This window comes from Chenopodium quinoa, unplaced genomic scaffold, assembly GCF_001683475.1.
Source record: "Chenopodium quinoa cultivar QQ74 unplaced genomic scaffold, ASM168347v1, whole genome shotgun sequence".
In the NCBI taxonomy this organism is placed as follows: Eukaryota; Viridiplantae; Streptophyta; class Magnoliopsida; order Caryophyllales; family Amaranthaceae; genus Chenopodium; species Chenopodium quinoa.
The window spans coordinates 3,866,799-3,881,142 of record NW_018742630.1 but is presented as its reverse complement, the minus strand read 5'-3'; the positions used below and the strand labels follow the sequence as shown (position 1 = coordinate 3,881,142).

At 33.6% G+C, this 14,344-nt stretch overlaps 1 protein-coding gene across 1 annotated transcript; it reads left to right on the top strand.

The window, feature by feature from the left end:
• Window positions 1-1,681: 1,681 nt before the first annotated feature.
• On the top strand, window positions 1,682-11,040 carry LOC110721935. Its single transcript, XM_021901169.1, has 6 exons — window positions 1,682-2,055; window positions 2,593-2,748; window positions 5,470-5,565; window positions 7,488-7,608; window positions 9,141-9,326; window positions 10,439-11,040. Exons 1-5 carry the CDS (start codon window positions 1,750-1,752, stop codon window positions 9,311-9,313), a joined length of 852 nt encoding a protein of 283 aa, XP_021756861.1. The 5' UTR covers window positions 1,682-1,749; the 3' UTR covers window positions 9,314-9,326; window positions 10,439-11,040.
• The last annotated feature ends 3,304 nt before the right edge of the window (window positions 11,041-14,344 follow it).

Below are 14,344 nucleotides of genomic sequence, written 5' to 3'. Positions count from 1 at the left end.
TTGGGGTTAGCTACCTTGGTAAGTCGAAAGCTCAGAACGCCTCTGGTTCCAGTGTCAACTAACTTCAGGTATTGGTCAAAACTTTTTATTTGAACATTTAATATTGCGAAGCATGGTGGACTATTAAACTTGAATGATAATTTATTTTGGTATATAATTAGTAGAATAGTGATAACTAAGTACCGCTTAAAGTCATTAAATAGAAAACACGTGAATATTAATCTTATTTTCAGTTATAAGTATGTCAACATTGAGTTAGTTGGTAATAAAAGAAGACTTGTTGGTATACCATAATAGTGACAAAATAAAAAAATAAAAAAAATCATACTAATTAGGGGTTTGTTGGTATCTAATTAAAGGTTCGTTGGTATCATAAGAAATATTAATTACACTAGGTAATCATACCAACCTAGAACTGCTAAAATTGTCGATTTAAAATATTTGTTATAGTCATCTGGTATAGGACAAAAGCAGTTCGTGATTTAGAATTCCTCCGTAGTAGTATTTTGTTTTTGAGAGTTGGACAAAATAGGAGGAAGTACTAATGACTCACGACTCAAGGAGAGACCTTGTAGAATGGAGGGAAAACAGATGGTGAAAGGAATTGAAGACCCATGCAGGAAATTCTAGACCAGGGGCCAATGTGGGGAGTCTCTCCCAACAGTTGTCATTGTGGACGGAGCTTGGAAAAGGGATAAAAAGTCAGGGTATAATGTTGTTGTGGCTTGGGTAATAAAGGTAAATGGTCACTACCAGGAAGAGGGTGCGATGAATGAAAGTGTTTGCAAACTCCAGCATATAGGCTGAGCTACAAGTTATCTGGTGGGGGACCTATCATGTGACGCAACGACACACAAACATTGAAGTTCTTACCGATAGCTTGGAGGCAATTAGACATTTACAAACACCTTATGCTTGTGCTTGGGTAAATAGGGCCCATATCAAGAATATCCTTTATCTAAGTAGGGAGTTAAATTACTTCTGTTGTAGAGAGTGAAGGATAGCTCAAGTGGTTAGAGCTTCCCTCCCGATTCTAGGAGATCCTGGAATCGATTTTCACCCCCACCCGTTGTGACTCTCTAAACACCAAAAAAAATTACTTCTGTTATAGCAAAGTGCCTAGGTCAGAGGTAGTTAGAGCCCACAACCTTGCCACTCAGGCGAGGAAAGAGCCCTAGCTCCCCCTTTTTTATTTTGATTTTACTACTTGTTTCCCTTCTGTGGAAAAAAAAAGAAAAAAATCTAACGGCTCATGGTTAGCCGCAAGTTTTATATCTCACAATTTTTCATTAAAATAGAAAGGTATAAGGAAGAGAGAGAAAGGAATAGTGAAAAGGATGGTGTGGGTCTCACCCTTTTGTTTTTTTTTTTTTTTTTTTTTTTTTTTTTGCAGACATGTATTCACGTGCATAAGGGACAAAAAAATTAGGGACCACTATTACTGAGAGTATATTTTGTACTATTAAACCTCTAGTGTAATTTTTTGAATTACCATTAAAAGTGTATTGTGTACTACCATTAATAGTGTATTTGTACCATTGAAAATTACGTCTATAAAATACCGTGAAATGACTTTTTTTACTCTTGTGAGGCATACCAAAAGTGGCTCACGACCATTTGAAACCCCTCGACAAAATAGTCATTGTACACATGTATACTTGTATGCCCATTATAAACATATGCACGAATGCACAATGCACCAACCCAATCCAAATCCATAGGACAAAAAGCTCGGTCGTAGAAAGAGGGATGAAAATGGCGACACTTCCACTCTCTTCCTCTTCCCTCAACTTTCTCTCTCCTCTCCTCAATTCCTTCACCTCGTCACCACCACTACCATCATCCAACCTCACCTTTTCTCTCTCTTCTCCCCGACGCTTCTCCAAGCTTTCTGTTTCGTCGTCAGAAGTTTGCGACGCTCCTCAACAATCGTTGATCATCGATCAATCTGCTCTCCTTGTCGAAGAAGCCGTCTCCGAGGATGCGCTTTGGGCTGCCGCTTGTCTCCGCATTCGAACTTTTAACGAATATAAGGAGGATTCTTTTGGCCTCGAGGTGAGCGTAATTTGCGATTGAGTTTTCATCGTTAATTTACTGCATTTGGAACTGGAATTTAGTGTTGAGTAATATAGATTGATCAATTGTTCTATAATTGCTTTGTTTTGATTGAAATTGAAGTATTGTGTGATGAATTTGTAATTGTGTGTTTGAGTTTTTGTTTGAATTATGTGATTCTATTTTACAAATTGTTAGTTGAAGTTGCAAATTTGCTGTTTGATAGGAATAGGAATTGCTTTAAATTTAAATTATTATCAATTCAAAATTGAGGTCAAGGAATCTAGGATCAAATGCTATGCTGCTTGTCTCCGCATTCGAACTTTAAACAAATTTAAAGAGGATTCTTTTGGCGTTGAGGTGAGCGTGATTTGCTATTTTAATTGGTGCCGGTCTTATTTTAAGTATGATGTCAAGGCTAGGGTTTTGGGCAAGCTTCATATTAATGCTATATATGTTATTCATTATGATTTTGCATTTTCTGTTGTCAATGACTATGTATTGCTCATATCATGTTTTATTTGTCAAGTTCTTTAGGATCATAAGAGGTACCTAGCTGAGCGAGAGTTCGAAGCATTAAAAGAACGTGTTGCAGGCAAAAGGGAAGGTTTCAGAAAGGTTTCTTGCATAAATGCCACTCTTCCTTTGTCTCATCTATCGGCCTTGTCTGGAGATCTTTGTACTTCGTGTAAGGTATGTTAGCCTTCTTTCTAATTGGATTTCTGTTTCAATTAGTGATATTACTCCATAACATTTTTCCTTTTCTGGCTCAATGGAACTTCTAGTGTCCATTATGGAATGTAATAATTTTTTTAAAGGCTGACAGTAAACCAATTGATACATTTTAAGTGACTGTTAAAGTTCATTTCAGTTTTTCAATTGATGTAATTGACTTCTAGACTTCTACATTTTTTTTTCTTTTTATGTATAGAGACATTAATGAACTATGGCTCTGCACAAAAATTATTTCAGAACTTGCCTTTCCTCTCCTTTTGTAAAGTAGCAATTTTTTCTTAGCATAATATGAATTATAGTCATAGTCAAGAAATAGACCCTCCGTACACATATTTGGTTCCTACTTCCTAGTGCATGTATATTTTTATTTTTTAGAATGAAATAAAGTATGAGAAAGGCCATAGGACGAAATTTTGCAGTATTGCTCAGTCTTAACATTTGTGACTTAAAAGTTCCAGCATCTTATTTGGAGGCATATTTAATATAAAAATTAGCTGAAATAGAAATATTAAGTGCAAGAAGAGGGGTGTGATCAGCTCACAAACCTTTTGTAACTTTTATCATTTTTGTTGGCACTTTGGACAAGTTAAAACATTGTAATAAAATGGTTGGTTCCTGAGACTCATTCTTATTAGCTTCTTCCATTTCAGTTTATTAGCATGCGAATAATTGCAATTTGAGAAAATGATTATAGAAGAGCACTCAAGAATCTACTGTTTAACTTTTGAGAAGTCCACAACTACCACCTCTCATATCCTATTGGATCTAATCTTCCATCACAGATATTACATTCTATATCTATATCAAGTAATAAGTTGAACCTGGCAACTACCCTAAGACCTAACTCTTCTACAGCTAAATTCGAGGACGAAAATCCCTTGAACTCTCCCTCTTAATCCAAAGCAACAATGAGTTGCTCATTACTTCTCCAAGGTACATACTAGGTGTACCTCAGCTTTGTTACACGGAATACCAAATTGGAGAACCAAAATTTTTATTTTTTAATCATGACTTACTAGTTGATAGGCTTAATAGTCTCCATTGCTGTCTTGGAATTTTTTATCAGATACTTCTATTGAACCAAAAGCATGTATGTCTAGTGTACCTCAGAGTCCAGTGCTTAGCTATCATCTCAATTTTGACAAATTAGGTTATTTTACCTCCTAAATGCATGTTAAGCACTGATCATTACACATGCCTTGATATTATTGCTGGTGTTCATGTTGTAACTCTGACAGTTACCTAGTCTAGTTGAATCATCTCCATGTGTCCATTGTGGTTAGAACTTAGATTTTATGAATTGAGTTGTTGAGTTTGGAGCTTGTCAACTTAAACTTCTTTAGGATCATAGGATTATTTTTGAGCTTGAATTGTTTGCTTTGCTACAATGTCATATGAGTCTCGACTTCTTTGGATTTTGTAAAAATAAGAAACCTATCCTTTTGCCTCATATGTTAATTGAAGTCTTTAGTCGTCTTGCAGGGGTGACTGATGCTTATTGATGGCCTTGGATACTTCTCTTATTTTAGTTTATGATTGAGTAGGGAGGATTAATATTGTTTCCTTCTAATTGTGAATAGGATGAAATCTGTTTGTCTGGACCGGGATCCCATATTGGATTGGTGAGGGGAGTGAGGTCGAATCGGTAAATCGGTTCGTAGAATCGTATGATCCTATGAAATTGATAAAAGGAGTAATAAAAAGGTTGCTACATAACTAGAAACACATTTTTAAAGCAATAAAAATGCTAAAATTTATAGTTTAAGTAGTTGGGTAGTAATTTTCTAGGCTTAGAGAAAAGGTAGATTGCTTTGGGCTCATTTAATATGTAAAAATGTAGGATCAAAAGATCCTGACTGATTCCATACTATTCTGACCGATCCTACATGATCCTTACAATGCAATAATAATCCAAGTGAAAAAACAGGATCCTATCCAATTGGACGATCCTACCCAATCTTGACTGATCCTACAACAATCCCGCTTGCTTTGCGATTCTGCATCCGATACAGATCGTTTACCTAAAATTGGATGGTAGGTCGCACAATCCAATGATCCAGATCACGTTTCTAACAACATTGTTGTCAGTAAATTTCTGCTAGATCTTTGGGGGATTTAATTCAATTAACATGTTGAGCGAAAGATATGGTTTGAACTACTCAGGGTGATGTGCTATATGCCTATATGTTTTCCATCTTCACCAAACATGGATATGCTTATTCATGTACATTATCATTACTCATTTGGTGGATTGATGCTAGTAGCCTTACCCTTATGGTAATATAGAGATTACCCAATACAATCATTTTTTGCTACACCCTTGTCCCATAATTGGTAAGACATTGAAAATTCAAAGAAATAAGGGAACTTGTATGTATCGCTTTGTCTTTCAAATTTTATCTACATATATAATATACCTGATTCCGAATGCAATATTAACCATATAATAAAAACTTTTACCAACTTTAAAGATGGAAAAAAAATACTTCATCATCAAAATTGCTGTGCAGATAGTTAAATGAGACATCATATTTGGTCCATTAATTTCAATTGGTTATCACTTATGATCTCACATGCCATGCAGTGTTTAGCTTATGGTTTTCCCTGTCTTACTTTTCTCTCTTGGAAAACATGTAAAAAAGTATTTTTCTCATCTGATTTTGTGGTCAATGATAATAGTTCTCTGATGATGGAGGATCTCGAATTGTGGTTGGGACGCTTGATCTTAATCAATGTCTGAGGCTACCTGATGAGATGACAGGGATGAAGCCACAGGTATCTTGAATTTGTAATTCTCTTTTGTGTTGTGATAGATATATCTCCTGCTTAACTGAATAAATAATGCTTGTATATGACTTGCCGTTTCCAACATTTTTTTTTGAGACAGCAGTGATTTACTAAAATGAAATTGATTTTCTTATTTTTTATGGTTAGTTGTTTTTTACATTCATTTGTTGGTTACAAGTAAGCTATCCTCAAGTGTGCTGAATTTGTGGTTTTCTATTCTATGGGGTTGGTTTTCTGTAAATCTTCTTTCATTGTGGAAGCTGATTTTTGGGAATTGTTTGACTCTAGATAGTACATGAAAGAAATAACCTTGTTATTTGGGGATTAAATCTTGGTTTGCTAGAGGGAAAAGCAAATTTTGATTTTTATGTTATTCTTTTCAAATTTTGGATACATGAAATTCTATGGCAATGAAAGAACTAATCTTGTTCAGATTTGCTGAAGGAAAAAAGAATATTTGGCATGAAAAAGGAAATTGAAAGTGTTATTCGGTTCCAAAAATACAAATTGAATTGTATATGGAATCTCGAACACATTGAGATCTAAAATTTTGAATCAAATCAAGTTAATGAAAATTAGCTTACATTATAGATGAATACTTACAATTTACAAATAACTCACCCAAAATGAATAACTAGTACTTGTATTGTAATTAGGCCTTCATCTCATTTGATGATCAAACTTTGTATTGTAAATTTCTTATCTTGTGCCCTAGTTACTGCTATCAAATGTATCAATTTACTATTTGAAATGAGGATATTTCATATAATATCTAGGTATATATAAATCTATATAATGGTATGAAAAAATCTTGATTATTTCCCTTATGTGTGTAGATCAAATAGGATTTTAAATTTTTCCATAAATGCTCCCTGCTTTATTTATTTATTTATTTATTTATTTTTATTTTTTTTAAGTTAAACGTTTTCCTAGTCCCGTATGCCAAAAATATTTTTAATTATCAATAAGTAAAATTATAACAATTGAATATTAATAGACTATTCATTGAGACAATTGCAATAAGTATTCACAAGAATGTATTTTTTCTTATGTATAAATCAATAAAATTAGTCAAAGTAGATTGGGTAAATAGTGCAAAAAGTCTAAACATTTCATTTGAAAAACTATGCAGGTTGCATAAACAGTTCATTTCTTTGAATAATTCTTCTTGAGTTGTCTTTGGAGGTTTCTAAGAATTTTGAATTATTAATTACTCAACATTCTAATGTGAGTTTGTTGTATAACATTCACAACACAAAAATATGAAAGACAATCATTTAGTGTTAATGGCTTAATGCAGTTCTTGAGTAATTAGTTAGAAAGACAATCATTTAGTGTTATTGGCTTAATGCAGCTCTTGAGTAATTAGTTAAACGCACACTAATTCTAGGTTCTTCCTGATCATCCCATATCTGAAGTCTGAACTTATTTTACCTCACCTTCCCTTTTTTTTAGTTGTGACTGGATTTTGTAGCCCTTATCCGAGCTTACCCAATTGTATATGAACTTATTCCTCTTGAAACTTTTGTTTAAGGTGAAAAGGGATAGAGCCTAAATTTTGCATCCTGATTTCTATACATCTATCGATGCTATTCAATTTTTGATATGAGAATTCTTTTGTTTCATGCATTTGGATTTAGGGAATTTCGAAACTATATTTTTTCATCAAATAACAATGGAAAATTTTGACATGACTCACAACATGTTTAACGCTCAGTTTTATTGGAACATTTCGAAATTAAAAATTTCTAATTGGTCTCTTCTCTGTGGCATGGTCACACTGACTCACATACACAATTGTGGCTGCCAAAGTGCCAAGTGGATCCTAATGTTAACTGATGTGTATGTTTTTCCATTGAGCTATTTGATAGCAAACTTTGTGAAACCTAATCCAACTTTGCACTTGCCAGGGTATTGGAGCTGATTTTTTGAGGGCTTATTTGAGCAATGTTTGTGTAGCCAAGGAATTGCACAGGAATGGATTGGGTTATGTACTCGTCTCAAAAGCAAAGTGTGTTGCTGAAGAATGGGGTACTGTCTCTGTAACTGATGGCTTAAGCTTTTGACTTAATGGATGTTTGGCAAAAAGGGTCATATATTAATGTTTGTTTAATTGATATTAGTTGCTGAGATACCACTTTGCTTCCTTGGTTCCTTACATGGCTACCTCAAATTACCAAAAAGAATCAAGGGAAAAAGAGAGAGGGATGAGAAAAGAAAACCTTTATCACCTGTTGATATATTTCTATTTTGTGTCTGGCCTATCTGCAGCAGTGCAGCTGAAGAATTTCTCTTTTGGGTTATTTGGGTTTGGTGTTGGAGTTTTTAGTTTCATATGGATGTTTGGAGTCTCTTGCACTTACTACAAGGCAGTATTCTGTTTAAGCTTTTACTGTACCTTGTAGCTTTTTGCTCATATGATATGAGACTTGGAGGCTATCTCCTTCATGCTGTGACTGGGATAGTATCCTTATCACTTTTTCATAAATGGCTTAAGGGTGGAGCATTGGCTTGGATCAAGTTTGCTTGGGCTTGCTGGGTAATAGAATTGAGTCATTGGGTAGGGTGGAGCATTGTGCTGCTGCTTAGAACTCAGAGGACATCAAAGGCTTCCTTTCTCCTGTTATGGAAGTATCTGACAGATACTTTCTGGTTCATGTATTATTTCAGACTACCTTTTCCTCCTTAAAATGCTGGTAGAGATTTGAACATAATGGTTTTGGATTCTATGTTGTGGTTTACTTGTAAATTTGTAATAGTGCCTAATAAAATTAATATTGATCCTCTCTTCTGCTGGCTACACTGCTACAGTAACCTCTATTTCAGTTTCTAGCATTCTTTTCTTGAAACTAGATAAATCAGAAGAGGTTTCTAGCCTTTTAACTTATGTTATGTGACTAAGTGAGGCCTATGAAGCATGGGTATGCCATCCAATAGGTGTATGAAGCACGGGTATTGATTGATAGTTTACTGATACATAGTATGCGACTAAGTTTATTGATATATAGGCGTAAGGTTCTCTATTTTATTGATATGTAGCTTGTTGATGTATAATTTTTTACTACGTTAGGCTTATGAAGCACGGGTATGCCTTCCCTCCAGGTACGGTACTGGTGGTGTATGCCCAAAATACATACAATGAGTACGACGCATGTGAAAATGGGGATGCCTTGGGAATCGGGACGGCTGGGCATTTTTTTCCTATGTACTCCATCACAAATTTAAATTTACAGCCCCAAATCCTACTCTCTTCTCTGAGTTTTCTCTCCTTAGCGGCTCAGTCACTTAGACATACATCAGCTTTTGCCATCCTTTCCTGTGATCCTCATCTCTTGATATCTGAAGCTTTGTCCCTTTGTTCCTCCTCCTTTTCTTTTTAGTTTTCGAGGAGGCTGGAAGTTAAAACTTAAGACGTGGTAGAGATCCTAGAGGAAGGGGTAGGGCTGGAAAGCTAGTAGAGTGATAGCCAAGTGATTTAAAATTGAAACTGTACTTATAATTTTGAAGAAGTGCAGCACATGTTTTCATCTCAATTAACATAATGTTTTGATATATTCTCTCAGGCATAACTGACTTATATGTTCATGTTGCGGTGGACAATGAATCGGCAAAAAAGCTGTATATGAAGAGTGGCTTCACCTATGAAAGTGATGAACCAGCATGGCAGGCTAGATTTGCAAACAGGCCAAGAAGAGTCATTCTTTGGTTTGGTTTACCAAACTCTTATAACTTATAGACATCAAAGCCAGGTTACCTTCTTATGCTGATGTCTTTTTTCACAATTCATTTTTCTTGTGTATATCTGAAAGGACAGGCAGTATTTATGTGGTTTAACTGTATAGTTTTAGTTTTGTTTGATTGCTATAAAGTATACGCAGTCTCCGTAAATCTTTGATCGCTGTATAGTGATTCTTGGATCATTATTATTAATTGCAGAATTCATGAAAATATATTTATTGCAGATCGATTGGCTGATTAGGCTCACTTTTCTTAACTTGTTACTTTACATTACAGTCAAGATCTAATGTTAGCGTGATTTAATCTTTGAATTGATCAATTTGTACTGTGGCTTGCTTATTATTGTTGGCTTTTAGATGATGAAGTCAGTTAAAAATATTATAATTTCCTTGCATTTTTTTTTTGAAAAATACAATTTGTTTAATCAAGAAATAGTAAAAGAAAAGGGAAGGGTAGACCTTACAGTTGTATTTATTATTTTACTTTGCCAAATTTATCGAGACTTTTTATTTTTATACTTTTTGGAATCCAAGTTTTGGGCTCTATACGACATGCTGATGTGAGTATTATATCACCTAGAATAAGTAGAAGCTAATTGCCAGAGGTTTTTGATCTCAAGAATTGGCAAAATTTGAGGTCGAAATTTTTTCAAAGAAGGGAAGGATGATGGGGGAGCAAAGGGTATATTCATAAATAATTATCTTATTGGACTTTTTAATGTTTGGGTTTGGATTGTATTACAAGCCAAGTTTGTATTGGGTACATTTTATGGGGTTATTTTAGTTCATTTAGGATTTGTTTTATCTAGGTGTTTTTATAATTTTATTTTCTAGTAGAATATTCTAGATTATAGTAGGGTTATATTTTACAGCTTGATTGAATTAATTTCTTTTGATGAACTTTTGCTATCATAGGTTTAGGGAGTTAAACCACACACAAAACTGCAACTTTAGTGCATCTTTTTGTGTGCAACTAACTAAAAATTGAGTATTATCATTGTTACTTTCGTCGGGTCTACTAAGATTTACATCAACTTAGACCACCAGAACTTGACAATTTTGTCAATGTTTATTTTTTAATTTAATAATAATTATTATTATTTTTTTTTAATAAAATCGACCAGGGTGTTTGAAGCTAAGACAAGAGAAGCTAGGGCAGTAAGGATAGAATTGACAAGGAAAGCTTTCTTTTTTGGGAGAAAGATGGTTCCAGTTCATGATCATGGTAGAGATTTTATCTAAGAGAAACTGTTCTATCCTATCCTCCTTGCCTTAAACATTGACCTCTTCTGGGAGATGGCGCCACCAGTGTGGCTTTATCAACTGTTCCTGGTAGCTGGCAAGTTTTCACCATCAAGTCTTGGTTTCCCTTCGGTGTCTGCTCTGTTTCAAGGGTTTTAAGTTATGATTTCTCTCAGTTGTATTCTATCTCTTCATTGAGGGCTTTTAATCCATCTTGGTAGTTCATTTTTTATTAGAAGCGTTGTTATAAGTTGCTCTTTAGTTTAATTGTAAGTTTATGACATTAATCAGGGCTTGGTGAGTAAATCTTGGGAAAGTTGGATATTTAATTCATCTTTTACTCATTGTTGCTAGTTTGAAAGAGGAAAGTAACCTCTTGTTTAAAGCTTGATCTGTCATTCATCACATATCATAAAACTGTAATATTGATATTGTGGTATGCCATTTTATGAGTGTGTAGTCTAAATTTTCTGGTTTGACTATACTTCTTAATCTGAATTCAGTAATTTGTGTGCTTAAAGCTTAAACTGTAAAATTTATTGCAAGTTAAGGAGCTTGATTTTTGGATTGGGAAAGGTGAAAGCCTACTAAAGAAGGGTTAAACTGTCAAAGCTTCCATTAAGCTTAGCAGTTTCTAAGAGTCTTGTAGTGACCTTCCGCGTACCTTGCATTTGTAACTAAATAATAAAAAATAGCTAAATAACACTTCATTGTTGATGGTTGGTTTAACTTATCTCTTAATGAGATTTAGAGGTTTGGAGTTTTTCTATTGAAACCAAAAGAACAGTGAACAATTTCTCCTGGTTTATGAGACGAGGGAATTTTCAGAAGAAGAAGATGAGATTGATGGATTCAAGGAAACAGGTGATCGGGACTGAAATAGGAGACTTGGTGCTTAATCTAATCCCGAGACAAACTATATGCTGTGTCATTGATGCTGAAAGATTATCTCCTAAGAGGCTAAGAACATTATCTTTTATGATGACATCTTAGGAAGCTGGTTTTTGAATATCTAAGGTATATATGTTTTGTCTAAGATGGGTTTGAGGAGCCCAACTTAAGTTTCATGAAAAAAAGAAACCCAAAGTCTACCCTGAAAGTTTTCATACCAAGCTGCAAGGTTATATCGTGTTCTTTTAAGATCAGTGGTTTCCACTTGCTATTAAAGGTCTAGTTGGTTTTGTGATGAGCTTGATGACAATGAAATGTTGTTGGCTGGATTGATGAATTGATTGGGGGCATTTTCTTTGTTTAATTTGGGTATTTAGTGTAGCATTTTCGTTGGCTATTCGGCGATCATTTTTTGGACAATTTAGAGGAGTGTGACAACTAGGGATGAAAATGGATAGGGTCTAGTTATACTCGAATTTCTTGGATTTTTAATCTATACCTATACCTTACCTAGACCCTTAGGGTCTAAAATTTTAGACCCTTACCTGGGTAGGGTTAGGGACCAATTTGGGTCATTCGCCAACTTTTTTCCCCCTAATTTTAATTGTCTATTTTATAGTGTACGATTGTATGTATTGCGCAAAATAAAAATAAAACTTAATACATAAGAACATGACCGACTAATTTGACATTCGTAAATTAATTAAATATAAAAAAATTATTTGAATGATGTATAAACAAATTATTATTATCCATAACCACATTACAATTTAAACTCTCATAAAATTAAGTGCACAACTACAAAGGCCTTGTTTGGTAAATGACTTTTGGCTGGCTTTTTGATTGGCTTTTGGCTTTTTTTTTGGGTCAAACAGCCAAAATACATGTTTGGTAAATAGCTTTTCAGCTAGTTGAAAGTCGCCTTTTCCGCCAAAAACAAAGGCCTTGTTTGGCTGTTGGATGTTGGCTGTTTAACTTGGCTTGTTTGACTGGCTGTTTGACCATTTGTTGTATGTAAATATGTTTGGTAAAATCAGTTGTTAGTTGTTTGCTGTAATTATGCAACTTGACCTTGAAGGATATTATTATGTGTTCATATTCATTTATTATCAGTATTATTAATTACTAAATACTAGTTACTAATTTTTAATTATTAATTACTAATATAAAATACTAACTATTAATTATTAATTACTAACTACTAGTTATTAAGTACTAATTACTAATTTTTAATTACTGATTATTAATTATATATTACTAATTACTAACTGTTAATTACTAACTATTAATTATTAACTAGTAATTATTAATTATTAATAAATAACTAGTAATTATTAATTATTAATTATTAACTATTAATTACTTATTATTAATTACTTATTATTAATTATTAATTACTAATTACTAACTACTAACTACTAATTGCTAACTACTAACTGCTAATTATAGTAAATTATATATTACTAATTACTAATTACTTACTACTTTCTGCATTGTAAATTATATATTTTATGTACCTTTATTCTTTTAGCATAGAGAAGTGTAAGTCTGTAAGAACTTTTTTACAGTAATTATTGGTGTTGCCTGTATTTTCTTTTATCTTCTCACTTGCCAGATAGTCTTCCTGAATTGTATGGTAACTGGCAAGTTGAATTTTCTTAGGTCAGTTGGATGTCCCAACTTAAGAGATCTTTGTTGACATATTCCTATATTTTTGCAAACTTGTGGACTATATATCTATTCTATAGAATGTACACCATACTTAACCGTAATCACAGATATGAGACCACACTCTGCTAACAATAAATTCCAATTATATACAACCAAATTTTTATTTAATTAAAGTTATATGTAAAACTATCAGTATACAATGTGAAATCTATGCAGACCACTGATTACCACATACGTGTTTGGCTCGAGTTCAGTATAGAAGATCATCGTTATTTTCTTCTGCAGCTTCGAACCTTAGTAATTGTATCATATGTATGAGCTAATATATCAAGAAGCTTGTTTTTTCCGTAGCTTGTGCTACTACTCTGTATGAATTATCAAATAAACAGTTGTAGAAAGGTCATATACATACGAACAAATGTGATAATCAATGGTTATTATCTTCTGCAGCTTCGAAATCTTAGTTATTGTCTCATATGTATGAACTAATATCAAGAAGCGTGTTTTTCCCTAGCTAGTGCTACTATGAATTCTCGAATAAATAGTTCATGATAGGCTATAATACATACAAACAACTCTCGAAATTGGCTGGTTGTGGTGAATGGTGAAAATGAAGTATGGGATTATGAAGACTTTATATTGGACCTACACCTACTGGCCAACTGTTTTCAGGAGATTCTTATGGTGAAGTTTATATGTTGTATCATTACCATATATAGTTTGACAGATACACGCAAATAAGAGTGTAAGGCACTGTGTTTGTGCATTTAGCATGAAGTTGATTGCTGGGGGCGGAACTAAGGGAATTTATATTAGGGGGGAAGATTTTTTTTATAGTTTGGATTTTCTGAGTTAAATTTTTTTTTAACTATCTTTTACATTCAATTATAAGAATTGTTTAGAGAACTAAGAACTAGGTTCACGAATAAGAACTAGTTCATGAATTGTTTGGTGCTTTTGTTTATTATTTATAGAATAAGTGTGATGTTATGAAGTAAATGTGGTTAATTTGCAATCTGATATAAACTGCAAGTCTCTAACTGTTTCAACGTCATTGTTTCGCACTCTCTCTGTCCTAGAGCTATGCTTGCTTCATAGAATGTAGATTATGGAAGGTTGTAAGTGTAGTTCCCAACTTTAGGTAAACATGTGATGGGAATTATTTATACTGAAGGACGAAAGTACTGCGTAAATGTGCTAGATAGTAAAAACAGAGTGTAGGTGAC